This window comes from Lepus europaeus, chromosome 13 (genome assembly GCF_033115175.1).
Source record: "Lepus europaeus isolate LE1 chromosome 13, mLepTim1.pri, whole genome shotgun sequence".
NCBI classification, from domain to species: Eukaryota; Metazoa; Chordata; class Mammalia; order Lagomorpha; family Leporidae; genus Lepus; species Lepus europaeus.
The window spans coordinates 6,790,546-6,807,222 of NC_084839.1; the positions used below are offsets into that span (position 1 = coordinate 6,790,546).

At 61.4% G+C, this 16,677-nt stretch overlaps 2 protein-coding genes across 5 annotated transcripts in view; one reads left to right on the forward strand and one right to left on the reverse strand.

Moving 5' to 3' along the window:
* The first annotated feature begins 2,060 nt into the window (after positions 1 to 2,060).
* Positions 2,061 to 3,322, forward strand: ID2 (inhibitor of DNA binding 2). Its single transcript, XM_062210126.1, has 3 exons — positions 2,061 to 2,443; positions 2,542 to 2,593; positions 2,745 to 3,322. Exons 1-2 carry the CDS (start codon positions 2,120 to 2,122, stop codon positions 2,584 to 2,586), a joined length of 369 nt encoding a protein of 122 aa, XP_062066110.1. The 5' UTR covers positions 2,061 to 2,119; the 3' UTR covers positions 2,587 to 2,593; positions 2,745 to 3,322.
* Positions 3,323 to 8,070: 4,748 nt separating this feature from the next.
* The window catches only part of KIDINS220 (kinase D interacting substrate 220), a 131,717-nt gene continuing 123,110 nt past the window's right edge, over positions 8,071 to 16,677 (reverse strand). For all 4 annotated transcript variants that reach the window (XR_009867773.1, XR_009867771.1, XR_009867772.1 and 1 more), the window contains 2 exons: positions 11,861 to 11,961; positions 8,071 to 8,538 (listed from right to left, as the gene is read on the reverse strand). The gene's annotated coding sequence lies outside the window, so the exon portion shown is untranslated. The remainder of the gene's footprint in view (positions 8,539 to 11,860; positions 11,962 to 16,677) is intronic.

A 16,677-nucleotide genomic window follows, 5' to 3' on the forward strand; every position in this document is an offset into this window, starting at 1 on the left:
CAGTGACCGCCTCCCCATTCCCTAGCGCCAGCCCCGCCCTGAACGCTTCGGTTGCAAAAGCAAATAAAATAAAGCGAAACGTTTTGCTTTGGCAACCTCTCGGCCCCATTGCGCCTCCTTTCGCAAAAGGGAGCTTCTTCCCTCCTCCCCCACCCCGGTCTTTCCTCCAGGGTCCTCCTTCCGGCCTCCGGGTCCCCAAACTTGCGGCGCGCGCCGGCTGCAGGTGCGCGCGGTCCGCGGCCGGGCAGGGGCGAGCCGGGGACGCCCGGGCCCCGCCGGCGCGGATCGGCGGGGCGCGCGCGCGCTGAGTGACGGCGCGGTTGCCATGGCAGCCGCCGGAGCGGCGCCGCGAGGACACGGCTGCGGGGCGCGTGAATGGGCGGCGTCACGCGCCTGGCGCCGGGGAGTCTGCTCCGGGGCTGCGGCTCCGGCCCCGCCGCGGCCCGGCCCGCGCGCCTCCGCGGTCCATTCACCACCTGGCAGGGACCGCGCGTGGGGGTCACGGGCGGCGGGGACGCAGCGGCGAGAACAAGACGGGAGGTAGAAGGGGAGTGCGCCCAGGCTTCGACCCCCGCCCCGCCGGCCCAGCGGCACCACGCCGGGACTGCGGGGCGGCCGGGGCCCGAGTGCTGCTGCTGCCGGCGCCAGGCGGGGCGCTCCCAGAGCGGGGCTGTGCCTTTACCGGGGGGCGTCCCCGCGGGAAGCCCCGCACACCTCCCCCCGCCCGCGAGTCCAGCTCCGCCGAGTCTCCGGCGGCGAGGTGGGTGACCGCCTCCCCGCCCGCCGCGGAGACGCTGCCGCGCTAGGCTTGTGGGACAGACCGGTTAGTGACTCGGTCTTTAGCTCCTGCAGCACCGCACCGCCCCTCAAATGAGCAGAGCCGGGTGCCGGGCCGGAGAACCGGGTCCCGCACGGTCCCCAGGCGGCCCGGACCGCGGTCCCCACAGGCAGCCGCCTTACCGCGCAGGGGCACGAGCGCTCGGGGCTGGCGGGGCCCTCCACGCACGGAGTCTGTGCGTGTTCACGCGGCTGTGGCGGTACACAGAGCACTACACCGTGGGCCCGAAGTGCCCGGACGCGGTCCGCCCCGGCGCGGCACAGACGCGCGGCGCCTCCCAGGGCTGGAGCCAGGGGGCGGCCGGAGTCCGCAGGGCCCAGCGTGCGGGTGCGCGCTGCCGGCGAGGTCCCGACGGGGAGGCCGCCCCACTGCCCCTTCCGGGCACACACCACGGGCGCCGAGCAAGCCTGGGGGCCGTGGAGGTCAGGGGCCGCCTGGCCCTCGCCGTGGCCGCCCGCGTGGGCTTTGCGTCCAGGCTGGGCTCGGCCCCCTTGCTCCCTCCGGATGCGGGACCGGTGCGGAGCCCTGTGCGTGGCTGGCTGAGAACTTTAATCAGACTGCGAGCGTGGAGTTCTTTTAACGAGTCAAATAAACGAAGCTGCGCCCCGTACCCGTGCCAAGACCGCCAACCTCGCCCACGGCGGGCACCGGCTGTCCGAGAGCCGTCCGCTGCGGGGCGCGCCACGCGCAGACCCCCGCGGCTCCCGCAGCCGGCCATCTCCCGCCGGGGCGCCCCGCAGCGCGGGCGGGCCCGGTCCCCGGCGAGCGCCCCCAGCCAGAGTGCGGCCTTTGGTCCCGCGGCTCTGCCCTGTCCGGGAACACGCAGCCCGTCTTGCGCGCGTCTCCACTCTCCTCCGAAACGCGCGCTGCGGGGTTCCACTCGCCGGCGTCGCTGTGGCTCCGGACGGCGGCGGGGCTGGACCTGCCCGAGCCGGGCACCAGCGGTGCGGGTGCGCGCGGGGGCTGCCCCGCGCCCCGCGCCCGGCCCGCGCGCACTGTACTCCAGTTACCCCGCAGCTGCGCCCGGCCCGCCCACCCCGCGGGGATTGGCCGCCGACGCGGAAGGACCGAGCGCTCGCCCCGCGCCCGCGCCCGCCAATGGCGGCGCCCGCTCGGCCTGATGGACGCGCCGCCCTCCGCCAATGGGGACGGGAGGAGGCCCGCGCGTGCGGCGCCGGCGAGCGCGTATAAAAGCCGGCGCGCGGGGCCCGGGCTCCACTCTGCCGAGCGCTGCGCGCGGAGCAGGCGGCGGCGCGGCCTCTTCCCTCCCCCGCGGTCAGCATGAAAGCCTTCAGCCCGGTGCGGTCCGTGCGGAAGAGCGGCGTGTCGGAGCACGGCCTGGGCGTCTCCCGCAGCAAGACCCCGGCCGACGACCCCATGAGCCTGCTCTACAACATGAACGACTGCTACTCCAAGCTCAAGGAGCTGGTGCCCAGCATCCCGCAGGACAGGAAGGTCAGCAAGATGGAAATCCTGCAGCACGTCATCGACTACATCCTGGACCTGCAGCTCGCGCTGGACTCGCAGCCCGCCGTGGTCGGCCTGCACCACCCGCGGCCGCCGCTGACCACGCTCAACACGGACGTCAGCATCCTGTCCCTGCAGGTGAGCGGCCGGCGGCGCGGGCGCGGGCGGGGGGCGTGCGTGGGGCGTGCGTGCGGTCTCCCGGGCTGACGCGGGGCCTGCTTCGTCTTCCTCCCCAGGCGTCCGAGTTCCTGCCGAGCGACAGCAAGGCGCTCTGTGGCTGAGCGGCAGGTGAGTGTGCGGTGCGGGAGCGCCCGCGGGCCGCGGGCGCACTTGCGGGGAAGGTGGCCGGGGGCTGCCCGTGCGGAGCCGCGAGGAGCCCCGCGTGTTTCCGCTCGCACACCTGCCCGCCGCGCCTCAGCTGTGCCTCTCTCTCCTGCAGGTGCCCCTGGCTTTGGTATTTTTTTTATTTTTTCTCTTTGCACAACAACAGAACACCAACAAACGCACGGGACCTTGGAAGGCGAAGCGGACACGTCGAATGGACCTTTTGCAAAAGGGAAAAAAAAAATTTTTTAAAAATTTTTGAAAAGGACGGAGACGGAGGAACGCCGTCGTCCGCGCGTGTCCTCGGCCTGCGCTGCGACTCTGGTTCCTGGGAGACGCGGGCGCCTCGCGTGCGGGTGGAAGGCGGCTCCCTGGGTCCCGCGCGCGCCGTGGGCGCCAGCACGTGGAAGTCGCAGGCGGTCGCCGGGTCGCAGCAGACTTTGCCTTTCTGCGGAGGTGGAGCGTGAATAAAACCCCCAGGCGGCCGCCGAAGCCAGAAGTGCCCCTGGGCGCCGTGTACATATTTATATATAAATTATACGTCTATACATATATATATATATGGGGCGAGCCTCCCTGTACAGCGGCAGACGCACACCGCGTGACGACGGACTCGTTCAGGCTGAACTTTTTATAAAAGTTTGCTTGTCAACTTCACCGTTTTATACGAAATAAACCGAGCGCGCTGGCCGAGCCGTGCCCGCCTGCGTTGTTTCGGGCCCCGAGCGCTGCCCTGAGCCAACCGGACACGCGCGAGTGTGAGTCCGCGGGGGCTGTGCGCGTCTGACGCCGGCGCCCGGGGTCGGGGAAGGGGTCGGGCCGGCTGGGAAGCTGGGAGGAGCCCCCTGGGTCCCGGGGCGCGGCCCCTGCGGCTCACCTGGGAGCGGGAGGCGAGGCCCTGGGTTCCGGGTTCCCGTGGCCCGGTTCCGAGCGAAGAAGGGGGTAAACGGCCGGTCCACCTGCGCGCGGGGGAAAGCCCTCCGGGGCGCGCCCAGGGACGGACGGGGCCCTTGGTCGGCTGGCGCCGGGGTGGAGGCGGGCACCCAGGGCAGCGGGGCGGGGTCGGGGCGGCTGCGGGCCGCGGGCCGCCGCTGCTGATCGTGGTGCCGGGAGGGGAGGTCGGGCTTGCGGGGGCAGCCGCGGTGGCGCCGGGCGGGCCGGGACGCGGCCGGACCGTGGAGGCCGGGCTCCCCCTGCTGGCGGGCGCGGGGACTGCGGGGAAGCGAGGCGCTGGCGGCCCCCGCGCGGGACCGGGGCGGCCGGGGGGCTGCCCGCGTGGGTCCCTGCGGCCTGGCCGGCGCCTCGCGACGTGGCCGGGAGGCCCTGGGCCGCCGGCCGCCCTGCTCGGCGCTGCCGGGACCCCGCGGAGATGGCCTAGGGTGGGCGTGCGCGCTCGGTGAGAGGGAGTTTGTATGCACTTGTGCCGGCACGCGCAGAACCCTTCTGTTTTGTGTTTTAAGGGGGGGGGGGGGGGGGGCTAGACTTTTAAACGGCGGCTCCGAGGCGCGCAGCGGCGCGTCTCTCCCGCGCGCCTGACCGGACCCCCGCGGGTTCAGGGCCGGGACGAACAGAGCCGTGGCTTCCCTTCTTGCACCCTCTCTGAGCGGGGTCCCGGCGGGGGTCGGGCGGGGGTCTCTGCCGTCACGGACGCCTGGCGCCCCGAGTGGGCGCAGATGCCGAATACAACGGGAAACCGCGGAAAGCTGCTTTGCGGGGCTCCGCTCCGGGTTAGGTGCGCGCCCCCGGGACTGCCCAGGTCCCTGTCCAGCCCTGCCACACCCCTCCCACTCTGCTGGCCTTCGCTCCTGAGAGGGCCGCGGGCTGTTTTCTGGGTCGGGGTCCCGCCTGCCTGTGGCTACCCACCTGAGCCAGAGGCCCCAGGAGGAGCTGGTGTGGCTCCCTGAGGGCCAAGGCGAGGGGTTCCCCAGGGGACCCCAGGAAGAGGAGCTGCAGGCAGTGAGCAGGGTGCACCTGTGACACTGCACCCCCAGTGCTGGCTCCAGGTTCCAGCGTCTCCGCTTCCCGTCCTGCTCCCTGCTAGGGCTCCTGGGAGAGCAGTGGAAGACGGCCCACGTGCTTGGGCCCCTGCACCCACGTGGGAGACCCAGATGGGGCTCCTGGCTTCAACAGCCATTTGAGGAGTGAGCCAGCCATGCACCGTCTTTCTCAGTCTCTCCCAATTTCTGCCTTTCAAATAAATAAAATCTTTTTAAAAAAAAAATTTACTTATTTACTTGAAAGAGTTACGCAGAGAGAGAAGGAGAGGCAGAGAGAGAGAGGTCTTCCATCCGCTGGTTCACTCCCCAACTGGCCACAATGGATGGAGCTGCGCCCATCTGAAGCCAGGAGCCAGGAGCTTCCTCCGGGTCACCCACGCGGGTGTAGAGGCCCAAGCACTTGGGCCATCTTCTACTGCTTTCCCAGGCCATAGCAGAGAGGTGGATGGGAAGTGGAGCAGCCGGGACTCGAACCGGTGGCTGTATGGGATGCCAGCATTGCAGGCGGTGGCTCTACCACTGAGCCACAGCGCTGGCCCTGAGATGTAGGATGTAAACAACAGAAAGCACTCGGGCGCTCAGGAAGAGGAGGGCAGCAAAGAGGCCTCCCTTAAGAACAGATGGCCAGGGCTGGCACTCTGGGTGCTAGGTTAAGCCTCCTCCTGCAGCGCCGGCATCTCATGGGCGCTGGTTCAAGTCCCCGCTGCTCCACTTCCGATCCATCTCTCTGCTATGGCCTGGGAAAGCAGCAGAAGATGGACCAAGTCCTTGGGCCCCTGCACCCGTGTGGGAGACCCAGAAGAAGCTCCTGGATCCTGGCTTTGGATCAGCCCAGCTCAGGCCATATGGCCATTTGGGAAGTGAACCAGCAGATGGAAGATCTCTCTCCCTCTGTCTTTCCCTTTCTCTATAATTCTGCCTCTAAATAATTTTTAAAAAAAAAACTGACACTATATAATTATCACTGCCCCCCCCCCCTTGCTCTCACTCTCTCTCCCTCTCCCTTTAAAATAGGCAAATAGGGCCTGGTGCTGTGGCTCACTAGGTTAATCCTCCACCTGCAGCGCCGGCATCCCATGTGGGTGCTGGATTCTGTCCCAGTTGCTCCTCTTCCAGTCCAGCTCTCTGCTGTGTCCTGGGAGGGCAGTGGAGGATGGCCCAAGTGCTTGGGCCCTGCATCCGCATGGGAGACCCGGAGGAAGCACCTGGCTCCTGGCTTCAGATTGGCGCAGCGCTGGCCGTAGCAGCCATTTGGGGGGTGAACCAACAGAAGGATGACCTTTCTCTCTGTCTCTCTCTCTCTCTCTCACTGTCTAACTCTGTCAAATAAATTTTTAAAATAGGCAAATCTTTTTTTTTTTAATGATACAAAAAAAGATAGACTTCATTCATAACAAGGCAGAGGGGGCCGCATGAAATGCCGCGTCCTCCATTGAGCGTTCTCCACGGGGGGAGCCATCTCACACGTGGTCCATTGACAAAACAGCACAGCCCTGTGTGGAGGACTTTGGTGATTTCTTGCAAAATTTTACAGAATTCGCTCTTAACTCAGATGCACCATTCCTAGGGATCTGTCCCAAAGTTAGGTTTGCACAGACGTGGTGTAAGGAAAGAGGAGACAGAAGCCACACCCAGACCAGGTTTATTCAAATAAGCCTGGGAGGGGCTCGCTCCCTGTGAACTCAAGGCAGAGAGAACCAGTCCCTTGCAGACCAGAGGCTTCTGCATACGGAGCAGCAGGAAGGGGCTTCCAAGGTAGAGGGGGGCTTGGGCTAGATCTAAGGGTCCTTGGAGCCAGCAGGGTGAGCTGGGAGGGGTTCGGGCTGAGGCTGGCCTCCTCTGAGGCTGAGCCGCTGAGTTGGGGGCGGCAGGAGAGCTTGGGAGGAGTAGGGAGAGCTCAGGCTGACGGCTGGATCCTCAGACCGCGGTGTGTCCAACAGTCGAGGCAGGGCTGGGCGAGGCCGGGTGGGGGGGGCTGTGTTAGGGCAGAGAAATGGGGGCCGTGATACACAGGCGAGAAGACAACCTGGATCTCGGGCTTTTTGTCCTCACTCCATCCTGTGGAATTTTACATGACGAGGTTGGTGGATTTGACAACCTTGGTGCCCACAAGCAGGAGCCAGTGTGAGGCGCTATGGCACACGCGTGACGAGGTGCTCTGTAGCCCTCTGTCCCCAGACCCAGGCGTTCCTGTGTGATGTCACACGGTGCCCAGCGCAGAGCCCTGGGTATGGCACGCTGGCTCTGTGTGAGCTGGAAGGGTAACAGTAACATACAGACTCATGTTTGTTGTATTTGCTGAGAAACCCAAGTGGCAGGAAAAAAAAAAGCAGCTGCCAGGGCCGGCGCCATGGCTCACTAGGCTAATCTTCCACCTGCGGCGCCGGCACCCCTGGTTCTAGTCCCAGTTGGGGCACCAGATCCTGTCCCGGTTGCCCCTCTTCCAGGCCAGCTCTCTGCTGTGGCCCGGGAGTGCAGTGGAGGATGGCCCAAGTGCTTGGGCCCTGCACCCACATGGGAGACCAGGAGAAGCACCTGGCTCCTGGCTTCGGATCAGCGAGATGCGCCGGCCGCAGCAGCCATTGGAGGGTGAACCAACGGTAAAGGAAGACCTTTTTCTCTGTCTGTCTCTCTCTCTCACTGTCCACTCTGCCTGTCAAAAATTAAAAATTTAAAAAAAAAAAAAAAAAAAAAACAGCTGCCAGGCAGGGAGGGCAGAACCCAGTGAGCAGAGTGGCGATGGAGTCGTGTTTGCGAACGCTTCCTGTTACATACACGGCCTTGGCTTCGGGGGACATGGAGCTTCATCACGAATTATAAAGAACGATTAAATAGAAAAACCCAACAGGAACATATGGACCTAATGGTGCCTCGGGTTGGTGAGGCAGCCACCCTTCAACATGGTGGTCCTCTGCTCAGTTCCTGGGGGTGCAGTCTTTTACGATTTATTTATTTATATGCAAGACAGAGTTAGAGAGTTAGAGAGAGAGAGAATCTTCCATCTGCTGCTCCACTCCCCAAATGGCAGGAGCCAGGAGCTTCATCCGGGTCTCCCATGTGGGTGCAGGGGCCCAAGCACTTGGGCCATCTTCCACGGCTCTCCCAGGTGCATTAGCAGGGAGCTGGACAGGAAGTGGCGCAGCCGGGACTCGAACCCTCAAACCAGAGCTCGTATGGGATGCTGGCAAATCAGGCAGCTTAACTCTGAGCCACAACACCACCCTGCACCCAACCCAGGAGCTACGTCCCAAGGACAAACAGACAGCAAAGAAATCATGCATTTCATTTTGTTGTGATGTGGTAATAATGCTTGCATTGTCCTTTTAAGCTCTGGTGTGGCTTCTGCAGGATAAGTAGCAAGAGCACTTAATGTTATTGGGAACCAAGGTGTTCAGTTAGGAGGCAGAAAGTTAAAGACGTAAAAACCGTGACAGCTGGTGTTTGAACTGAAAACACCGATTGACATTTATTTTTCTGGCTTCCCACTGGACACGCCTGGGAGCAGTGCGAGGCCAGGCCGTGGGGAGCAGGTGGTGGGTGGGGCCTCGGGCCAGGCGGACTCCCCAGAGAGGAGGAGGGGAAACTGAAAACAAAGAGACCCCGACTCGTGTTGCAGATGGAAAGTTCAGGAGTCACCGGGCCTCCATCCTGTCTTCCCAGTGAAGGTGCGTCTCGGACCCACGGGGAGAAGGAAGAACACCAGCCACAGCCCCTGCCGGGGAGCGCAGTGGCGCTGGAAGCGCTGTGATCGGATAATCACAGAGCTCACGGAGCTGGGCAGTGGCCAGCAAAGTGTGGGCGATGCAGCAGGCAGGGGCTATACAGGAAATGGTCACCTGAGCCCTGGTCGAGCACAGAAAACCCAGACAACCGGGCGTCCGCACCTCCTGCCGTGACACAGCTCGTGCACCCCTGTGGGAGAGAAAAAACCATGTTAGCTTGAGCTCACGTGCGGCCTTCGGTTTTGCCTGCCTGTGGAGCCCGGGGAGAATGGGAGAAATGAGACCATGGGAAAGACGGCGCCCGAGGAGGGGCCGCCTGCAGGACTGGCCCGGCTCGTCCCACAAACCGCCGCCGGAGACCCAGACCCAAAGAAACACAGAGGTGAGACGGGGATTTTACCGCGTAGCCTGAGCCATCCTAAGGAGAAATGGCACCGTGTGTAATATGTGCTTTAAAATACCCCAGGAAGAGAAGCTGGGAGTCGGGTTAGACGGCGCCAACGTAGTGGAGATGCTGCCACTGCCCCGCTGAGGGGCAGGCACCGACGGCGCCAACGTAGTGGAGATGCTGCCACTGCCCCGCTGAGGGGCAGGCACCGAGCTGTTCTCTGCCCACACGGCCCCGCACAGTCGGTGTGGTTTGTCTGCTCTGCCCATGCCTGGGCTTGGGGACACCCATCCTAAGTGCTGTGGGTTGAATGTGGTTAGCCCCTGGAGGACCCGTGTATTTGAGGCTCAGTCCCCAGGTGCTGGCATGAGGAGGCGCTGCCGACCTTTAAGAGGTGGGACCTTTTTGGGGAGCCCTTGGTTGGCTGGGAGAGCCGCCCTCCAGGGAGTTTCTCGTGGGCGCCTGGTTGGTTCTTGGGAGGGGACTGTTGCGGAAGCCTGAGCCAGCCCATCCAGTCTCTGCTCCCTGCCTGGACGTGTGACCCCTTCCCCTGAACACATCCCCCCCTCTGCCCTGCAGTCCCCCCAGACACAGGGTGGTGAGCGCAATAATCCGCTTCTCCCAGGTAGCCTGCCTCGGGTATCTCATAACCAGCAGCGGACTAATCCAGTGAGTCAGGAAACAGCCGTCGGACTTCTGCTCGGCGGTGTCGGGGGCTCCTCCATGCCGCCCTTATCGGGGGATCTGCTCCCCTGACCTGCCTGGCACCCTCTTGCTCCCTGACATTTATCGTGAGTGACAGAGCGACTGCCTCCCCACCTGCTGAGATGGGGACATCCACTGCGGCTCTCACTACGTGGCTGCAGAGAAAGTGTGGCCACAGCCCTGCGTGCGCCTGCCTCCCCTTCCGCTTCCCCCCGCTGTGGCATCCCCACCGATGCTGGGGGCCCTGGAAGAGGGGCTGAGATTTAACCAGTTCTCTGCCGAGAGACAACGCTATTTTTTTGTTTTTGTTTTTGTTTTTTTTTTTTTAGATTTATTTATTTCAGAGGCAGAGTTACAGTCAGAGAGAGGGAGAAACAGAGAGAGAGAGAGAGGTCTTCCATCCGCTGGTTCACTCCCCAAATGGCCATAACGGCCAAAGCTGGGCCAATCCGAAGCCAGGAGCCAGGGTCTCCCATGCAGGTGCAGGGGCCCAAGGACTTGGGCCATCTTCTGCTTTCCCAGGCCCCAGCAGAGAGCTGGATCGGAAGTGGAGCAGCTGGGACTCAAACCAGTGCTCATATGGGATGCCGGCACTGCAGGCGGAGGCTTAACCTACTATGCCACAGCGCCGGCCCCTGTCCGTTTTGTTTTACAAACACGGTCTTCTAAATACAAAGTTCATCAGTTCTGGTGGAAAGTGTTTTAAAAACTCACACATTTCTTCAGACTTTCTACATCTCAAAAATCCTACAGGGGCGAAGCAGGGAGCAGCAAGGGAAAGGCTGTGCCCGGTGTCCTCAGAGTGCGCCACAGCCAACCATAAAAAACTCAGAAAAACGGCAGCTGAAACTTCAACTCCCTAAAGTAACATATTTTAAAATGCTTAAAAAAACAAAAACCCTCTCGTTTAAATTTAATCCAAACTGATTGGGTTGATGCCACTTTCAAGTGCCCTGTCTAGGCTGGACATTGCTGATGGATGTGTCCAGCCCTGGCCTTGTGCCTGACGTGACTTCCGGAATCTTCTCCAAACCAGCACCTGAGCTGCAGCTGTGTCCCTGCCACCCGTGTTGGGCAGCAGCTCCAAGCCAGTAATGACACCCACGACTCAGCTCGGCACCTCACCATGACTCAGCGGCAGGGCTCTCCGTGAGGGAATGGGACGTATTAGAACCCACGGAAAGTCCTCGAGCTGAAAAGCAAGTAACCAGAATGAAAAGTGAAGGACACAGCCGCTGCCTCGGCGGGGTGCTTGCTCTCAGGGTTACCGAGACTAATTATTGCCATGGACGCAGAAGTCGAAGGCCTCGTTTGCAACACGTTCCTGTTGTCCCAGGGACTCAGACAGCTCCTCTCTCCCGCTGCGATCGTCATCCTCTCCCAGACACTCGCTTCCAGCTGCCAGGCTTCTCCCAGCAGCCCTGTCGTGATCACGCTGCCTGCGAAGTGGCATGACCCTGCTGGTGTCACACACGTGTGCGCACACACACATGCACACGCACGCACACACACGTTTATTTCTACTGGGGGGGGGTGGGAAGGAGCAAGATGGGGCCGTAGGAGCGCTGTTTCTAAATTAACCATGGTGCCTCTGTTCAGGGTGACTACAGAGTGTCCTCTCACGCAGTGTTTATAATCACCCCTGGGCAGCACCCGGCTGACACGGGAGCGAGGCTGAGGCAGCAGTTGTAGTCATATACTGGAAAGGCAGAGTGACAAAGACAAGGGGGAGAGAGAGAGAGAGAGAGAGAGAGAGAGAGAGAGAGAGAGAAATCCTCCATTTACTGGTTCACTCCCCAAATAGCCACGACAGCCAGGGCTGGGCCAAGTCAAAGCCAGGAGCTCAGAATTCCATCCGGTTCTCCAATGTGGGCGTCCAGGGCCCAAGCCCTTGGGCCATCCTCCCCCGCCTTCCCAAGCACGTGACTAGGAAGCTGGGTGGGAGAAGAGCCAGGGTGGAAGCAGGCGCTCACAGGACACAGCTGCACAAGCAGGGTCTTGGCCGCTGGGCAGCGACACCAGCCCCGTGCGCCAGCTCTGATGTCCGTGCACGTAGAGGCCAGCTCTAGTGAAACCAGCAGCGCGTGGCACCCATGGGTGTGTCCTGCCCTTCCCCACCGCCAGGCTCCAGCTGCACCCAGCACCTCGATGGTACAGCCAGGCCATCGCCCCATCACCGCCCAGGAAGCCATGCCGAGGGACTGCCGGCAGCCGAGCTACAGTGGAAATTCATCCCATTTGAGTCCCTGCTGCAGTGTGTAACAAGTCACCCCAAGGTGGCTCAGCACACGAGCGTGGGGGAGCGTGGGTAGTTCTGAGGCCAGGAGCAGCCTCAGAGGAGGGGGAGCGGGGGGGGGGGGGGGGCGTCCGGGCCCCGGGTTGCGCCCCCGGGCGGGGATCCGCTGCTCAGCCCACTCACCTGCCGCGACAGCCCCCACGCACCAGCAGCTCCTGGCCCGAGGTGTCAGCTCCTTGACAAGAGGACCTCGCCACGGTGGCTCAGATCAGAACAGACGGCATCTGAGAGGGAGAGAGAGAGAGAGAGAGAGAGAGGATGCTGCCATTGCTGTCGCACACAGACCCACCTGGGACAATGGTGGGGACCCTGCGGGGCGTGAGATATAAGCCCTACTTGGCCAGGGTAGCTGCGACCCTCTCCGAGACGGGCTCCCTGCGGCAGGGGCGTGGCGTGGCGTGGGCTCAGGGCCGGGGCGTGTGGCCCAGTTCTTCCACGGCGGCTGGAACGCAGTCTGACAATCCCGGGACCCCAGGGAGGCACCAGCTTCGGGGCCCCCTGTGGGCTGGGGGAGCTGCTCTGGCCTGCACCGCGCTCCATGCCACGCGGGGACATTTGGTGGAAATGGCACGGGTCATTCTGGCCATGGAGCTCCCCCCGGGTGAATCCCGCTTTGCCACCAGGAGTCTCATTTTAGGAGCGACGCTGGCATTTTCTCCGAAAATGCTGAAATGTCAGATGTCAGTGGTGCGCATGTCTTTTTTCGGCTGCAGCCGAGATATTTCAAACTTCCTTGCTGGGCCACTGTTAACTTCGCCTTTTAGCCCAGGAAAACGGCACCTGCAGGCGTCACGTTTCAGAGGCCCGGGAACGCGAGAGATCCTTATGCTTCTCCCTGTGTCACTCCCAGCTGACCACGGCACCTGCCCCGCCCAGCACCCTGATGACCACGCAGCCACAGCCCACCCCTGCCACGGCGGGGAGAGCTTGGGCTCCCGCACAACTTCTCTCACTCTCGTTAACACAACAGGTAGATGTCATGTTCCAGACACTGTTCCGCACGCAGAGGGATGGGGGACAGGTGCATGTACTGGGAAAACCCCACGAGGAAAGGACTGGCAGTGAGCATCCCGATACTCGGGCCACGAGCCCCCAGGAATAACAGCCAGGGGTGACGTCCGGGGCTACCTCCTTCTTCCTGGCTCGGACGCAGCCTGGCTATGGCTCACAGCCTCCGAGCCCTGGGGATTGGCGGAAGCAGACACAAGGCCCTGGAGTTGCTGACAGCGCTCTTGAGCCGTGGTCACACATCCGTGCACGGGAAGGTGGCAGGTCCTGTGTGGCACCCGGACGGGCAGAGATGAGGGCCTCGAATCCTGAGTCACGCGTGGGGAGTCAACCCCAGAACAGCGTGTCTGGGAGTTGTGCGCGCTCTCCAGCAGGCTGTCAGCAAGGCCTTCCTCCCATGGTGCCCGGCACGATTCTGCGTGTTCTAGGCTTCTGTGTGGATTTCCAGCACCTTCCGCCCTCTCAGCCCACAGGAGCCAGCAGAACACAAAGCTGAGGCACCGCGGCAGGTGGGCCTGGTCCTCTGCCCCTGCCCGGACCCTCCTGGGGTCTATAACCCCTTCCTCTCCCCAGGAGAACCCCGCCGGGGCCCCTCCAGCACCGAGCAGGGGGATTCTCCCATGCATTTTCTGCCGTGGTGGAATCCGTGTGTAGGAGAGGTGCTCTGATTTGGTTTTAGTTTTGTTTATTTGCATGTGAGAGAGAGTGAGCTCCTACCTTCTGGTTCATCCCCCAGAGATGCTTACAATGGCTGGAACTGGGCCAGGTCCCCCCCATGGATGGCAGGAGCCCAACCCCTCATGCCATCGCCTCTGCCCCTGGGGAGTACATCAGCCGGAGGCTGGTGTCGCCAGAGCTGGAGCCACAGCTCTGGTGTGGGATGCTGGCATCTTAGCCGATGTCAAAGTCCTGGGCCAAGGGCCGCCCTGCAGGACAGCGGCCGTCTTTCTCCCTTGGGGGACCTGTGGCAGTCTGTGTCTGCACTCTGCAGAAATAGTTCTGGTCCCACGTGCTCCTCCAGAACCGTGCCAGTCCCGCAGTGAGAAGGGACGTCTCGGCCTCCCGCTGGGCCTTGCCGTGGCCTCTGATAGAATGCCACGGACGCGTCACTCTTGCGATTTCCAAGACTGCGCCGTAAAAGGCGGGGCGACTTCACCCTGGTGCTCTCTCCCAGGACCTCACCGTGGTGTGTAGCCGCCATTTTTCCGGGAAGCGCACACTGCAGAGACAGACTGTGTGGAGGCTCCATCAGCAGCAGCCAAGCTGGCCACAGCCCTGGGCACAAACCTTTGCTGGGGGTGCCTTAACCCCCAGAACTGTAGAACCAAAAATAGATAGTTTGTAGTATTAATGTGATACACAGTTGTTCTTCTGTGCCATTCCATTTGGGCAATATCTGGTCATGGCTGATACCTTGGACATGGTCTACAAAGGGAAGAGTGGCCGTCTTGAGACGCTTTGGTTTATATATACCCTTATAGTCATATATATTCATATATACCTTTAAAGGGTTTCAATGCGGATGCATCCACTCACACATTTTTGTTGCTCTCCAGGATGTCTGCCATCTGTTTAAATGTCTGCAGAAGACATCACCATGCAGAGTGGCATCGCCCTGGCCAGCGGCAGGGGCGTCCATGTGGCCTGGCAATCGTCCACCCCCGAAACACAAGTCGCATTCCTCCTCCAGGAGTCAGAGTTTCCCCGCTGTCATTTTTTCCTCTGTAAACTTGTGCTTCTGTGTCCCCGAGAGGATTTTATTCTGTGTCATGCACGCTCGCATTTGAAAATTATGCACTGGTCGCGCTACAGTACATTTCTGCAGCAGATACAGGACACGTATGGAGCCGTGCAAGAAGTCTGTGGGGGCGGGCATTTGGCCGAGCGGTTACCATCCCTCAAGTGCTTGGGGCCCCGTGCCTGATTCCACTCCAATTCCAGCTCCTGCTGGTGCGCACGCTGGGAGCAGCAGTGATGGCTCAGCAGCTGGGTCCCTGTCACCCATGTGGGAGACCTGGGCTGGGTTCCTGGCTCCTGGCTTCAGCCCAGCCCAGGTCAACCCCAGCTGTTGCAGGCATCTGGGGAGGTAGTCAGTGGACAGAACAGCGCTCCCTCACCCTCTCCCTCTCCCTCTCCCTCTCCCTCTCCTTCTTTCTGCCCTTCTCTCTCTCTCTCCCTCTCCCTCTCCCGTCTCCCGTCTCCCCTCTGCCTCTCCCACTCCCACTGCCTCTCCCACTTCCTCTCCCTCTCCTTCTTTCTCCCCTTCTCTCTCTCTCTCCCTCTCTCCTCCCTTCCTCCCTCCCTCCATGTGTGTACTCCTTTCAAATAAAGAAAAAAAAATTTGTAAGTTCATGGAAAAATGAAATGAAAAGATAAGTTTTTTCCCATGAACTGTTTGAAGCACCCTATATATAAATATACATTATATATAAATATATAAAAATGTCTTTCACTTCCAGTGATCACAAGTAGTTTACCAATGCTTCTGGTTTGTTTGTTTGTTTGTTTGTTTGTTTGTTTTGACAGGCAGAGTGGATAGTGAGAGAGAGAGACAGAGAGAAAGGTCTTCCTTTTTGCCGTTGGTTCACCCTCCAATGGCCGCTGTGGCCGGCGCATCACGCTGATCCAAAGCCAGGAGCCAGGCGCTTCTCCCGGTCTCCCATGGGGTGCAGAGCCCAAGGACTTGGGCCATCCTCCACTGCACTCCTGGGCCATAGCAGAGAGCTGGCCTGGAAGAGGGGCAACCGGGATAGAATCCGGCACCCCAACCTGGACTAGAACCCGGTGTGCCGGCGCCGCAAGGCGGAGGATTAGCCTGTTAAGCCACGGCGCCGGCCCCAATGCTTCTGTTTTTAAAGACTTATTCTTCTATTCAAAAGGCAGAAAAAGAGAGAGAGAGAGAGATCTTCCATCCCCTAGTTCACTCCCCCAATGCCTGAGGCTGGGCCGGGCTGAAGCCATGTGGGTGCAGGACCCCAAGCACTTGGGCCACCCTCCAGCGCTTTCCCGAGCGCATTAGCAGGGAGCTGGATCAGAAGTGGAGCAGCCAGGATTGGGCCTGGAGCTCAGATAAGGGACACTGCGGGCTTCAGCTTAACCTGCTGTACCGTAACACCACCCCGGCTCTGCATACTTTATAGACATTAACACAACACTGTAAAGGAAACGAGTCCCTTAACAAGACCAGGGAGATGTTTTAGGCGTCCTCGGGTGATGGCGGTTTCCGTGGGAGCGAGCCAGGGTGCGGTGCGGCGTCAGCCCTGTCTGTTCTATTTGCACAGACTCAGGCGCCTGCGGGTTTTTCCCAAACAACGCTGTTGGTGGAGTGCTTTTTACCTGACGCACTTTGAATGTGTTTTGTCAGAAGTGGAGCGTCTGGCTTGTTGTACTGTCCAGACGGCCTCACGGGATCGGGCGCGTGTTCACTGCGCTCCAGGCTGGGCCACACCTTGGATCCGGTGCCATCGGCTCCTACGGTGCCTGTCAGACCCCGGCAGCAGAGATGGCGAGGCCGACCCAGAGCCAGTCCTCTCGGCTGGACGCCCTGGACACCGTGGGGGGTGAACTTGAAGTTGCTGCCTCTCAGCCGCATGGCGTGGGATGTGCGAAACCATCACGCCTCTCCTTCGTGCCCTCTCAGCAAAGACTCCAGTGTGGGGGCCTGGCGGTGGATGTGGGCTCTCACGGTGGACAGGGGGGCGGGCAGGAGCCCATCGACGAGGGGGCCAAAGGTGAGTGCATTTTTGGAGCCAATAGGAAGAAGCGTGCAGCCACCCTGAGCCAATTTCTCCTGACCGCGTTCTCTGACAGCACACACGGCCACGGAAAACATGTGCGTTTTTTAATTCACGAAAAGCCTGGAGTAGGGAGGCTATAAGCCCAGCTGCCACCCGCTTATAAGTGACAGTAAAAATTAACTGTACCCTTAAAAA

Coding starts and splice junctions, on each gene's coding strand:
- ID2 (XM_062210126.1), top strand. CDS start 2,120: ATGAAAGCCTTCAGCCCGGTGCGGTCCGTGCGGAAGAGCGGCGTGTCG. Junction 2,444..2,541: donor TCAGCATCCTGTCCCTGCAG/GTGAGCGGCCGG, acceptor CTTCCTCCCCAG/GCGTCCGAGTTCCTGCCGAG.